General features: G+C 46.6%; 1 protein-coding gene across 2 annotated transcripts in view; it reads left to right on the plus strand.

The window, feature by feature from the left end:
- me1 (malic enzyme 1, NADP(+)-dependent, cytosolic) overlaps positions 1 to 13,345 on the plus strand; it is a 64,205-nt gene that overhangs the window by 7,083 nt on the left and 43,777 nt on the right. The window contains exon 1 of one of the 2 annotated variants that reach the window (XM_036539116.1): positions 8,477 to 8,541. The exons of the other annotated variant lie outside the window; for it this stretch is intronic. Coding sequence (XP_036395009.1) covers positions 8,521 to 8,541 — 21 coding nt within the window. The 5' untranslated portion in view covers positions 8,477 to 8,520. Of the gene's footprint in view, positions 1 to 8,476; positions 8,542 to 13,345 lie in introns of those variants that run through there. 2 annotated transcript variants of the gene reach the window in all.

The raw sequence follows: 13,345 nt of genomic DNA on the forward strand, positions 1-13,345 counted from the left end.
CAGGGCGTGGCCCTCTCTCAGGTGAGAACAGGTGGTGAGGGTGTGTGTGAGACTCTTTTGGGGATACGTTGCTCTTCCTCCTCTGTCATGCTTTTGTTTTTACTGAAAGGTTTATGTATATTACTTAGTTATAGTTATCACTGTTGGCCTTGGGGGGGGGGGTTTGGCTCTGATTGATCATATCATTGCAGGCATGATTGGTTCAGTCTGGAGCAGGACTTCATTTTCCATACAAGGAGTTAATCTGCCATGACCGACACATGTCCAGCACCTAGCGTGACGGATACCCTCCCAGACTAGCCAGTGAGGGAAGCCCTGTCAGCATCACATAATCTTCTCTCACTCTGAATGCATCTGTTTAGAGAGACCCTGTCCCTGACAATGACCAGGCCCGCACCAAAAATGTTTTTTTTTGTTACTTGTTTTTTTTTTTCAGCTGCTTAATCAAACTGGGGCTTTGAGCCTACACTCAAGGCAAGCACCTTGCCAACTGAGCCACTAAAGAACAAACATGTTCTTCAATCAGGCTGATGCAAGGAAATACCAATCCAGTGTGTGCCACAGTCATGCGTTGTGGGAGACGCGAGAGCGTAATCAGCGGGGTTAAACGATAAAGCCTGAAAGCCAGTAGGCTTTCTCTCACTCACTGACCCGGCGGATGGGATCACTGCCGCTGAAGCCACCAACTGTGAGCACTGTAATAGAAAAGGTATTTGCTTGGCTCCCTGACAAGATTCTTTCTTTCTTTATTTATTTGAGTCTGCTTTTTGTAAAGATTTTCAGTCTTTAGATCAGGAGCTGTAGCGTGGGTGGGCTGGAGACAGGTGAGGGCCCACCGGTTGATAAGACTCCTGCCTCAGGATGTTCGCAGTAACACACCTGTTGTAAGACACCTGTTAAACACAGGTATGACGTGCCTCTTGTCCATCTTTAATCCTCCATTTCTCCCTCCTCTTTCATTCTTTTGTCTCCCTCTCTGTCCTCTTTCTGTCCATCATCACTCACGTTCAAGTTCTTTAACTGTTTTCCATCTTTCTCCCCTGCCCCATCACTCTAACCCCCATCTCTCTCCTTTTGACCCTCTTAACTCTTTATTATTATTATCATTATTATTACTCTTTGAATTCTTTCAATTTCTGTCTTCCGTCTGTCTCTCCTTCCTCATTTGCACTCTCCACCGTCTCTCCTGTCCTCATGTGACTCAGCCACCTCTTTTTTATATCTGGAGATTCAAAGAGAAGCACTGAACTGTACATGGGGTGCACTTTGAGTCAAGTCTGTTGTGATCTTTGAAAACGTGAATCATCAAAGATGTCCGCAGACACTTGCCTGACACTTTAATTCCGCACAAGTTTTTTCTATTTGATGTAAATTAAACAAAAGGACTTTCCAAAGGCTACTTGCAGCTCATGATTCCTTACTGATTGCAAGTTATGGTTCTAATTAAAGCTGAAAGCAAAATGTGATGGTTTCAGTCTTTATTACTCAATGTAAAACTGCAGACATTTCTGTTCATATTTTTTTATGGGCTATTGAATTAAACCAACTCTTTGGAACCAATCAAGGACAAAAAAATATTCACATCTGATACAAGAATGTCTTTGATGAGTAATGGTATTTGGATGCGAACCATCAGCCAGAGAAGTCTGTTTAAGAATGTGAAGCTGACTGTGAAGCTTCCAGATTCTATGAATAATAATGATAATAATAAGAAAAAGGATGACAGCAACAACAGCAATAAATAGTGCTAGTCCAAAGTATCCCTGAGTGAGTGATTAAGGTGGAAGAGCCAGGGTCCTAGTATGGAGCCCTGGGGAATTCTTCCATCAGTGCTGTGTAATAATGCCGCAAAAATCATGTGTCATGTGTGTACAAAGCAAGCATGCAAGGCCTTACTTCATTCACTGTTTCAGCATTGGCCAATATAAGAACTGGGCTAATGAGTCCTAGAAATCCACTGGTTTGAAGTATGCAAATATTTGGCCACTGTTGCAGATTTGTTTGGAGACTTGGAAGCACTCCCAGGGACACGTCCAGTCTGGGGTGGTGAGGGTGAGGGGGAGGGTGGTGGGGACCGAATGTTGGCAGGGAACATGAAAGGCCGCCTGGAATCCAAGAGGAGAGCGTATGAGTGTTTACATCCCTAAAGTCAACACAAGCACCGTTCTGAGAGTGTTTACGCACACAACACGTCTATACCCTTACAGGCTGACACTTTGGTTGATTTACAAACCCCGCGCACCTTGTCTGCAAACGAAAGCTCACGAACATGGAGCTGCTCTTGCTGCGGCCTTCAGAGCAGACAGCGCAACTGTGCTGAGTTCAAGGTGGGGCGGAGGCAACACTCTGACAAATAAAACAGAACAACGACTTGTGTCCCTGTAATTAAGAAGTTTTGGGGGGGGGGGGGGGGGGGGGGAGCAGACACAGACTTTGGCACTCTGTGTGTTTGTTCAAAGATATGATGCTTTGCTTTATTTCGCCTGACAGGAAAGAATCCCTCTAAGCTGATCCGAGTTGTTCTGTGGTCATACTCATAATGTCGTCAAATCGAAGACAGTTCTCACCACACATTCAGCCCATTCCAGCGAGCGCTTTCTGAGGGGGCCTTAGAAGTGAGGAATGGGGATGGCTGCTGGTTAATTCTAACGCATGGCACTGTAAATCTCTGATGGTTTAAGGGCTAATGGCTGATTCAGACAAATGAAAGGCTTTGCTGGAGACAGCAAAACACTTTGATTAGTCTAAATGCATCAATCATGAAAGAATTTAGTTTAACTGGTTCAGTGCTTTGTAGAAAGCTTGTTTGCCCTTCAGTGCTTGGCTTGTAATGTTGTCCTGTGTTCTGTCTGCGCTCTACTGTCTCCCCTCCCCTTACCTCTGAGTTTTACTTGTAATGTCTCCCTGTTTTCTGTATGCTGTAATTACAGTGTCTTTCTGTGTTCTTTCTCTGTGCTGTCATGCTAATAACATTCAGTGTTTCCACTGTGTGGGGCAGCAGTGTAGCATAGTGGTAAAGCAGTAGGACTTGTAACTGCGAGGTTGCTGGTTCAATTCCTCACAGGGGCACTGCTGCTGTGCCCTTGGCCAGTTACTGAACTCCCAATTGCCTCAGTAAAATATCCAGCTGCATAAATGGATAACACTGTTAAAAGAAAACTGTAATTGATGTAAGTTGCTCCGGATAACAGTGTCTGCTAAATGCCAATAATGTGTTCTTATGCAAATGTGTCTCCCTGTTCTCTTAGTAAACTCTAATCCTAGTGTCTCTCTCTATGCTGTAATCCTAATGTGTTACTGTGTTCTCTCTGTGTATGCTCTAGTCTGAATGTCTGTCTGTGTTCTGTATGCTCTAGTCCTAACGTCTGTCTTAAGTCCTAATGTCTATTCTCTCAGCTTTACTCCTGATGTCTCCTTGTGTTTTCATCAGCTTTACTCCTAACGTCTCCCAAATTCTTAAGAGATTCTTAAGAAATTTCTGAAGAGGGATGTGGGCTGATTGAGACTGTTCATCTCCTTAAAGGGCGGTGTTTCCAGGGGGATTCCGACTCAGCTAACTGGAGGCAGCTGTAGGGCAGCTGGCTGGTGGTGAAGGCAGCAGACTTTCCCGTGCCTGACCAATGCAAACACATGGAGTCACAGCGCTGAGCATTTCCTGAGTGCTGTCAGAGCTGCAGGTCTCAGACCAGCTGAGGACACTGCGGACACTCTGTACAGCACTCTGTCCTTGTCACACGGTGCACAGTCACTCATTTTCGTGCTTTGTGAGTGCTAAAGCTCTAGTCTAGTATTAATGCTCTGTTTGACTTAAGTAAATGCTCTTATCTGTTTGTTGGTCTTACATGGTCAAGCTAGTGCTTTCAGGCAATCCTTAGCGCTTCAACTAAAGTTTTATTAACCCAGTGTGACATTGCGTTCTCATGAGAGAGTTAGTTATGTGTCATCTCCACTTTGGGAGACAGCGTGCTTGTGTGGTCGAGCAGGAAGCACCAGAGCATGTCAGCATTTAGCGAAACAAAGAAGAACTGCCTCGTGACTTCCCCGTTTCTGTTCAACCCTCCTTTCCCCCTTTTTTTTTTTCCTTTTCCATGGTCACGTTTCTCAGCCCACGGGTGAATCTGCACTTTTCTGGGGACTTTTTTATGAAATCACTGGCAGTTCTGAGCCGTAGCTGTTATGAGTGCATTGGTGTGCTTTGGGATTCTCTTTTGCCTGGCTCCAGCTACATGGCTTTAGTCAGGAAAAAAAAAACAAATAAAATTGGCAGAGCGGAGTTGCCACAGCGGATCCAGGATCTTTTGGCTGTAATGGAATTTGCGTGGGAGTTCTCGGGCGATGACGGTCCGAGGTTCTGGAGTGTTTCAGCCGTGGTTCCGCGCGCAGTAAGCCTCACAATGGAGGCTCTGTTGAGCAGCCTTTTCACCGCTGCTCAAATACACCTGCAGGAAAAACTTGTAAACCTTTGACTCGTTAGTGAAAAGGAGACCATTAAAACTGCCTCTCCCCCTCTTTCCAGATAAAGGGAGGCATTTTTCTGTTTGATAGAGCAGACTTACTGCCTCACTAAATGTTAGCATTCATTGAAAAACCGCAGCGCTTTCTGGTCGTTTGGTGGGGTCCTGTGTATGAAGGTGTAAGACACGTGAAATCTCAGAGGCCTAGGAAGCCGATCTGCTGCTCTGTTCTGGCCTTTTAAAGGGCCTGTGAGGGTGTTATGCCAAGGCCACATCCAGCTTACAGCGCAGGTAAAGGTCAGGGCGATGAATATTTGCAAACACGTTGGTGTCGCCGGGGGAGGAAATGCCACGGGACCAAACCAGTGGATTTCAGCAGTCTTCAGAAGAACGGAACACACTGTCACTGTGTGCTGCAAATACAGACCTTCTCTGTATATCATACATGAGTGCAACACACCACCACGACACACTGTAGTTACAGACTCTGTGCATGCAGTGACGGATTTAGGTATGGGCGACATGGGCAGCCGCCCAGGGCGGTATCTTGCCAGGGGCAGCACAGGGCGCCCGCACAAAAAAATTCGGAAAGGTGACATTTGCGCGATCGGTTTTCTATCGCTCATTTGCACGTCACGGTAATGATATCATGTCACCGTGCGGGTCAATTAACCTTGTCGGAGTGGGAGCCCTGATTCTAGTTTGTGAGCTAGGCAGGCTACTGCCTGGGAAGGTCTCCCACTCAGAAGTACGAGATGGAGAGGGGGGCAGGGGTAGGTTGGCTTCAGGTCTCCCCAGTGGAAGCCCAAGGTAGGGGGAGCGGGGGAATCTATCAGATAGCACACCTCTAACTTTGTACAGTACTAATGCAATTTGTAAAATTAGTCACACTACAAAATGCTACCAAATAAACCACATAATACTGTGAATATATAGTTTCAAAGACATATTGTTGCATTTTTTTTCTGGTTTGTGCGAAATCGTTAAGAATAATATAAAACCAGTCTGCACACCACCAAGGTGAATTGGTTTAGTCTTGTCTCTTGGTTGACATTGTTGGGGGATGGGTAATGTATTGATGTTCGAGTGCCAAATCAACACAAATGGATAAGAAAAGGTCTAAGCCATCAGGTGCCCAGTTTAGGAAAAAGAGGAAGTTCCTATTCTGAAAGTTTGATAAATTGTGCATAATGATATGTATATTTAACTGTGCAATAAACGTGTTTAGGGTGTCAGACTCATATACTGTATTTCAAAGCAAATTCAAGAGCACTTCTGAAGTATTTTGGAGCACCCTCTGGTTTCGATTCTCTTTTTTATTTGTATTCATATGCTACAATTTTTTGTAAGTCTTTGTTACTTCTTTCTGATATTTGTCTTATTTTTGTATATATTTTTATATTTATATAGTTTTAAATGCTATGATTATTTATTTCTGTTGTTCCAAATGTCTGAATAAAAATTACAGTTAGTGCAGAATGGTGCTTTTTTTGTTGGCCGGGGGGGCTGAAGGGGGGGTTTGCCCTGGGTGCCATACAAGCTAGAACCACCACTGTGTGCATGATAGATGCATGGAACACAGTGTTACTGAGCACCATAGTTAATAATTCCAACGCCTCTCTTTACAAATGAATTAGTGTGAGCTGCTGCCTTTGTTACTGATTGTTTGACGAGATTGTACTAGTCAAATACGATGGTGGATGTTTTTTTGTTGGCGCTGTGAGAGTGTAGCTGTTTGTTTTGTGTCCACAGGGAGATTTCAGAGCGCAGAGAGAACAGACTGTGACTGGAAGAGCAGAATGAGGGGGCACTCTCTCATCCTGTTGGTTTCAGCACGTTTATTTCAGGTCATTTTTCCAAGGAGCGTCACGGGTTTGTTTTCTCTGTACATGTGTCCGCCTCGTGTAGGTGCTGCGCTGTGAGCAATCGGTCCGTCTCCAGGCCCCCGTTCTGACAACAGCTGCAGATTGTGTTTCTGAATCTCCCAACATTTCCAAAAGTATTTCCAGAACATAACTACACAAGATTCTTCCATTTTGCACAATTTTCTCCTTCAAAAATAACCACAGATGAGCTGTGATTCATTCCCACTCCGAGTGTCTGATATTTACTTTTGGATTTATTTTCTTTCTCCATGTGAGCTGTGAAATAATCCATCTCCACCCTCCTGGATCTGCTGCCGCTAACAGAATCCCTCAGTCTCTGTGCGTGACTCTGCACCTGACTCACCAACCGCAGCATACCTGTGCTGTCTCATTACATTACATTCATTATCCGAAAACCTCGGTACAGCACTCTTTTGATTACAATGTTGAAAACCTACATCTGTGACGTCAACCTACATGTGATAGGCGTCTGTCATTGTGTTCATTCTCCTTGGCATTATGAATTCATAGCCCTCCAAATCGTTCCTGGGCATGTGTCCCACACTGTCAGGGAAAGCCTCCTTCGACGTCGGGTTTAGACGCATGCGCAGATGCACTGCAAAAAGAAGTGCATGTTTAGACTGGAAATTAAATGATCTGGAAGAGCTGTGCTTGTATTCCTTATCATGCACTTATCAGGATTTGTAAATATTCTCAAATGTTTAAGCAATCTGCAAGGATGGATCTGTAAAAGTGTCACTGAAGGGATTTTATGATGGAGTAGGGAATTCTGGGTAGTTGATGTAGCAGGGTCTGAATGAGAGTGGAGGCTGTCAGGAAAGGAGGGGGGTTTCACTTAACCTGTTGTCCTGTGATTGACAGTTGCCCTTTTGACCCTGTTCTCAGCCCCCACCTAGATGATTCCTGAGGGTGGTGGTCAGATGTGTAGAGGAACTGCATGTGGCTCAACACACCTGGGCTACACCTTCACAAGTGAACACACCTGTACAGATTTCAGTCTCCTGGCCGAAAGGAGCTGGAAAGGAGAATAAACGCTGTATTCACTTCCCAGCATTGGCTTTTGCATGTAGCTTTGGTTGAATGCTTGTATATGACCTTCTCTCCTGCTCCTTTTGTACAGAACACAGTGCATTGTGTTTCTCACAGTGACACAGCCGCTGTTGGACAGACCATCTGTCAGCACACTCAGCCTGCGTTCAGGTCAGTAAGACCCAAAGGCTGGTCTGTAAGGGATCTGCTCTGTGTCTGCATTCTTTCTTCATTAAAACTAGATTACCGGGCTGAGCTCGGAGTCGCCTCCAAGCCAAACACGACCCTTAATGTAGCTCCGTCTGACTTTAAATGGGACGAAATGCACTCTGCAGAGAGCAGGCCGTGAAACTTCTGCAGGGGCCGAGTCCTAATGTGAAACTGCCAAAGAAGCAAGGAAAGGACAGCACTCACGGCACGGCTTCGAACTCTGGTCTTTTCCCATATACATTCCTTTCATTTGCACAAATCAACAGATGTGTCTCAGTACATTTGTCTTGTGTGCTACAGCAATTATGGGAAGAGGCTGGTGGTTAGCAGCTTTACAGGAGCCAATTACAGTTCCCTCAAACAATTGCTGAGGAACTGATTAGGTAATCATACTGAGCCAATGAGGAAACCTAGAGATCCTTGAAATGTAATCAATCAGCACTTAGTTGGTCTTGAAAGCAATTAGCCAGTCATTACTCACAGACATAGAGTGTAATATATCTCAACACTTGTGAAAAGCAAAAATAGTTAAAAAGGAAAAAAAAAAAATAAATTGCCTAAATAAAACAATACAGCTGCACCTTGGCATGAATTGAGCGCAGAAGTATATACAAACATTTTTGTTCGTACTGAGCATCTCAATAGCTGGAAAACATGATTACATGCCTGTCAGCAGGGACATAAACGAACAAACAAATTATAAAACAGGAAATTCACTCTGAAGCAAGAAACGGAAATAGAAGCCCGACATTCTGATCATATCATCCGTCTGCGCTGCGGGCCCGAGTCGGGTCTCCGCAGGGAGCCGGGCTGTGCTGTGGATGACCTCCTCGGCGGTGTCGTGTGAAAGCGCGTGAAGGCCGTTCCTGACGACGGACTGGAATGAGACCCCTTGTCTCTGCTCTTGGGTTTTGAGGACCGCAATCCAAAACAGCACAAAAATGCTGAAGGAGCTGCAGAAAGTAAAGGCTGGTAGCTGGGCGTGGGTTTGTGTTATGACACCAGGTTGACCCTTGATTTGCACCCTGTCCAAGTTCTGAGCTCGGGCCCAGATGGATGACTCTGCATGTTTTATGAATCATCGCAGTTGCCGCACTCGAGCGCACAGGGGGTTTGTGGTGACAGCGTGAGGGGTTTTGCTCTCAGTGTTTCCATCGCTGCTATAGTTAATAACTTGGCTTTTTGGGCAGCGGCATAAACCACGCTGGACCTCACAAACACAGAATCCAAGCTCTGCTGGGAAATGGAAACAAGGCTGAAGCTTAGCACCTGTGTTTCTTTTTTTCTCCTGGAACAAAACCTCACTCTAATGTTCCTCCATAAGTCTGTCAGCGCGCGATATGCACCAGCTCAGCGGGGCTGAGACGAAGCATTGATTTATCACTCTCCTCTTCAGCAGAACTTGGTAGCAGTCCGATCCAGTGGTTGTGAAAGAATGTTGGTGCCTGCAGGGCGTTCTTCCACAGGTAGTTTGTGGGCTCTGATTACTTTCTCAAGGCTTCTTAGTCATTGTGTCCTCTGTGGCTCAGTGTAGAAAGATAGCATCCCTAGTAGAGCTGTGTATTGGCTCATATCCCCCTCCCACCCCCACCCTGTTCCATGTGGGAGAGGGGGACATGTTTACCTTGGTGCTCAGCTCTGTGTCGCCCACCCCCCCCCAGCTCCCCCCACCCCCCCGGCCCCAGGGAGCCTCTGACAGAGACTGGAAATGTCAGGTTTCTGACAGTCTCTGTGGTGCATTGAGAGACTGAGGGGCTGGTGATTACAGAGCCCCTGGCATGTGGGAGAGAGAGAGCCCTGTCAATAGGCCCTGGGTCCTCCGTGGGGCGGCGGCCTGATCAAACTGGCTCTCGCTGGACTGCAGGTCAGACAGGTGATCACTTTCACGGCTACTCAATATTACGCACTGCAGGAGAGCCAACCTCATTCACATCCCGCTGCTCCGGGAGCCGGCGGTCGGCACCCTGCCGGAGAGGCCGAGAGTATCAGGAGATGAGCTTGCCTCGGGGGACTCCGCCTTCCTCTCACACCTGGAGCTCTGGATGGGGAGGGGGCGGAGGGGTGCACCAGGCTCCCCCTCCAGGTGGGGGCGCTGTGATCCCTTAGGGAAGCCCTGCAGACTGGCTGTCCCTCACAGGGCCTGCAGGGGTTACGTGGCAGCATCAGGAGGGGGGCTGGGGGGTTGGGTCATGTTGGAATGCCGTGGATTAAGCTTGCCAGACCTCCAAGGAACTGGACCATGAAGAGCCAGTGTGCGTCTGAGTTTGGTGCCAGTGCGTCTTTGTGCGCCAGCATGAGAGTGTCCCGTCTCCATGCCTCGTCCCGTAATCCGGAATGCGGCGATTTCCCTCGCTCTGCCGTCCCTCGCTGTGAACGCCGGGACAGTCAACCCGCTCCCGCTGTTTTTCTTTGTGTCTAGACAGAAATGCCACAATCGATAAAACAATGGGATTGGTATGTTGCCGGACGGTCTGGGATTAATAGAAAAAGGGAGACCTCGCAGCCCCCCCCCCCCCCCCCCTCCTTCTGAAACAAGCACAGTCTCCCTGCTGCTCTCTCACAATGAATGCACAGCACAGAGCTGAGACAGAGAGAGGGAGAGAGAGGAGGGAAAAGAGAGGGGGAGTGTGAGAGAGAGGGAAGGATGGACAGAGAGATAGAGACAGATGGATAGAGACAGGGGAGGTAGAGAGCCAGAAAGAGGAGAAAGAGAGAGAGGAAGAAAGAGACAACCAGAGGCAGAGAGTAAGGGAGGGAGGGGGAGAAGGAGAGGTATGGAGAGACAAGGGGGAGCTGGTGAGGGAGAGAGAGGGAGAGGTAAAGGGAGGGAGAGGGAGTGGGAGAGGGGGTGTGGGAGAGAGAGAGGGGGAGAAAAAGGGAGAGAGGTGAATGAGTCAGACTCTCCTCCAGCTGTTGCAGTATGATGAACCCACTCAGGGTCACTGCCGGCCAAAACACACTGCTAGAAAAAGCCTAAATCACATGTGGAGAGCTTTTTTTATTTTAATACAAACAGTTTGTTGCCTTTTCTGGTTTTTAAATTTGCTTATATAGTGTTTTAGAAGCTGTTTATTTTTTCCCAGACTTACAGTTTGTTAGAGAGTTATGGTGTCCATGTGTGTTTTTGTGTGTGTGTGTGTGTGTGTGTGTATGTGTGTGTGAGGCTACCCTTAAGAGAAATCTCACACCCTGTTCACCAGAGCTTAGGGACAGTAGGAAAGCCAGAGCTTTGATGCATGAATAGTCATTGCTTGAAATAGTGAGGTTTGGGGTTAAGACATGGGTGACTTATGAAGTTCAGTCCAAATAACATTTAAATAACCCATTGTTTACATTAGTCACTGTTTGATGTGCACTGTCTTTCATCCATGCCTTGATGTTAATGCATTCAGCCAGTCATGTGGAACTCGCAGTCCTCTGTGTTGTGGTCATGCCTGTATCCATATTGTCCAAAACCCTGGCTTATTTGCATGACACAATGCACACACAATCCCACAATGCACAGTGTCTAATAACCTGAGAATTATTATGTCATAGTGTTGTGCCCACCAGAAATAAGAGGTGCGGTCACATAGAGGTGGTATTCTAGAGAGTACTAATGAGCTGTGCAAAGAGGGGACCCATGCTGATGTAACCCACCCTGCCCCCTACAGAGCAAATACAGTGTGTTCCACTGCTGTGGACTCTCACTCATTGCTGGCTAATGGCACAGCCCAGCTGACTGTAGGGCTCAGTCTGCACTCAAAACAAGAACCCTGACTGACTTAGTCACCCAGGAGTCCCAAAGGTGCTGTTTATAAAGTGTTCATTGCTGGTCAGTACATGTTCACAGAGTGGTCAGGACATGTTCCGGGTTTGGTGCTCTAGGACAACAGCTCCTTTTCCACATTAATGCAGTCCCTTGAATAAATCAACAAAGACCTGCTAGGTTGTATTCTTCATTTTATCTTTATGCTGTTTCAGATTTATGCAGGTACAGATTTATACTATTTCTGATTTATACTGTCAGAGATTTACACAGTCTGACATACAGCGCTCAGGTTTATGCTCAAATGTGAGCTTTTATTGAGCCTCTTGTGGAGTACCTGTGATACTTAGACAGACACGCCACTGGGTCTTTCACTATCCATATATGTGTCTACACCCACTCTGGACAGAGGTGATTTACACAGGCGGTGTGGCTGTTGTACAGCGGTTTCAGTACAGGCCAATGCGCTACTCAGGGGGAATATATCTGGAATAATGCCTCCTCATTCTGCAGTCTGATGGAGGCCCAGTGTCTGTCCACTTCTGTTATTCCTCTGAAGAAATGGAGAACCTGGGGTTTCTGTTTGACTTAGCTCTAATACAGCTTGCAGTAACACATTTAATCACATGCTTGTGAGTGTATTGTGTAAACTGCTATTTAATGGTTTCAAACCTCAGTTTAAAAATCCATTTAAAAGTTCCTTTTTCAGAGGAATGTCATCTTTTATCTCTAATCTTTAGCCTTTGTTGGACCAATATGGTGCCTGCCTGCCTTGTGCCTTTTCCTAGTCAGTGAGACCTTTTCTCTGGGAAAGTATTGTTTTAGTTTTTCATTTTGGGGTCTCATTGTCCTAAAATGGAAGAAGTACAAATGCAGACTACATAAGTCAGGGGTGCCTCACTCTGCTGGATTTCAGAGGAGCGCTGAAGTGTAGAGGAACTCAAAACATTTCCCTCCTGCTGTATCAGGGAAAAAAAAAGCGCTTTAATCATAACTTCTCACCACTTCACTGCCAGTGTGTCACTTTTGGCACCTGCGAGGCAGCCAACTGAGCATGTGCAGATTGGTAGAGCTTTCGACCTGTGGTAGTCTGAGCGTGTGCAGCCAATCCCATCTGCTGTCATCGAAGTGCGTCCCAAGCGCACGCAGCGTGATTTGAAATCTTGAGAAGATGAAATTTGAGAAGGTGAGGTGGGAGAAAGCAAGCGCTACGATCCGTAGACGTGAAGATGAGAACAACAGTAGGGGGATACTGTGTACAGAGTCTGAGGGGAAGCCGCAGAACACAGATCCGCAGGGTTTAGTCACAAAGGACTGCAGCGTTTTTTGTTGCACATGTGGCACCGTTGAACAGGTTCCCTTGCAAGGCAGAGAGTGTTTACATGTCCTTATCTGCTTTGTGATTTGCTGGCCTGCCTGCCATGGCTGTTCCTGTAGAACCTGACTGTTGATTTTCTGCTGCAGGGGAGTGGAAAGAGCCTTTTCATCTTGCTGGAAGGCGCTGCAGCTATTTTATCTTTTGTCAGCGTGCAAATCTCAGTCTTTCATGTTTTGCCATCGGAAGGAGCCAATGAGGTGGTTGCTTTGGGGCCGTGCGATTTCTATCTGTGCTGCCGGTTCGGTCTGGACCGCCTCGTTGACAAATTACAGGTTGGAGTGAACCGTAACGCTCCTGGCGTAAACGCCTGTGGGCGCTGAGCTAGCGGGCAGGGAGAGGGAGTGCCTCAGATGTGGTGGGGTGCATGGAAGTGTTCTCTGCCACTCTGAGGGAATGAGAGAGGCCTCAACATCAATCACAATAATCCTTACCAAACAAACAAACAAATATAAACTTAGTGGAGCAAGTGTGTGTGTGTGTGTGTGTGTGTGTGTGTGTGTGTGTGTGTGTGTGTGTGTGTGTGTGTGTGCGCATGCTGTGGGAGTTGGAGGTTTACCACTGAGTTTCAGAATTAATATTATGGTCCTGGATTCCATTGATAAACAGGAATCTCCTCACAGTCCTGTCATTTTTAATCCTT

The sequence above is a fragment of the Megalops cyprinoides genome, chromosome 10 (assembly GCF_013368585.1).
Source record: "Megalops cyprinoides isolate fMegCyp1 chromosome 10, fMegCyp1.pri, whole genome shotgun sequence".
Taxonomy (NCBI): domain Eukaryota; kingdom Metazoa; phylum Chordata; class Actinopteri; order Elopiformes; family Megalopidae; genus Megalops; species Megalops cyprinoides.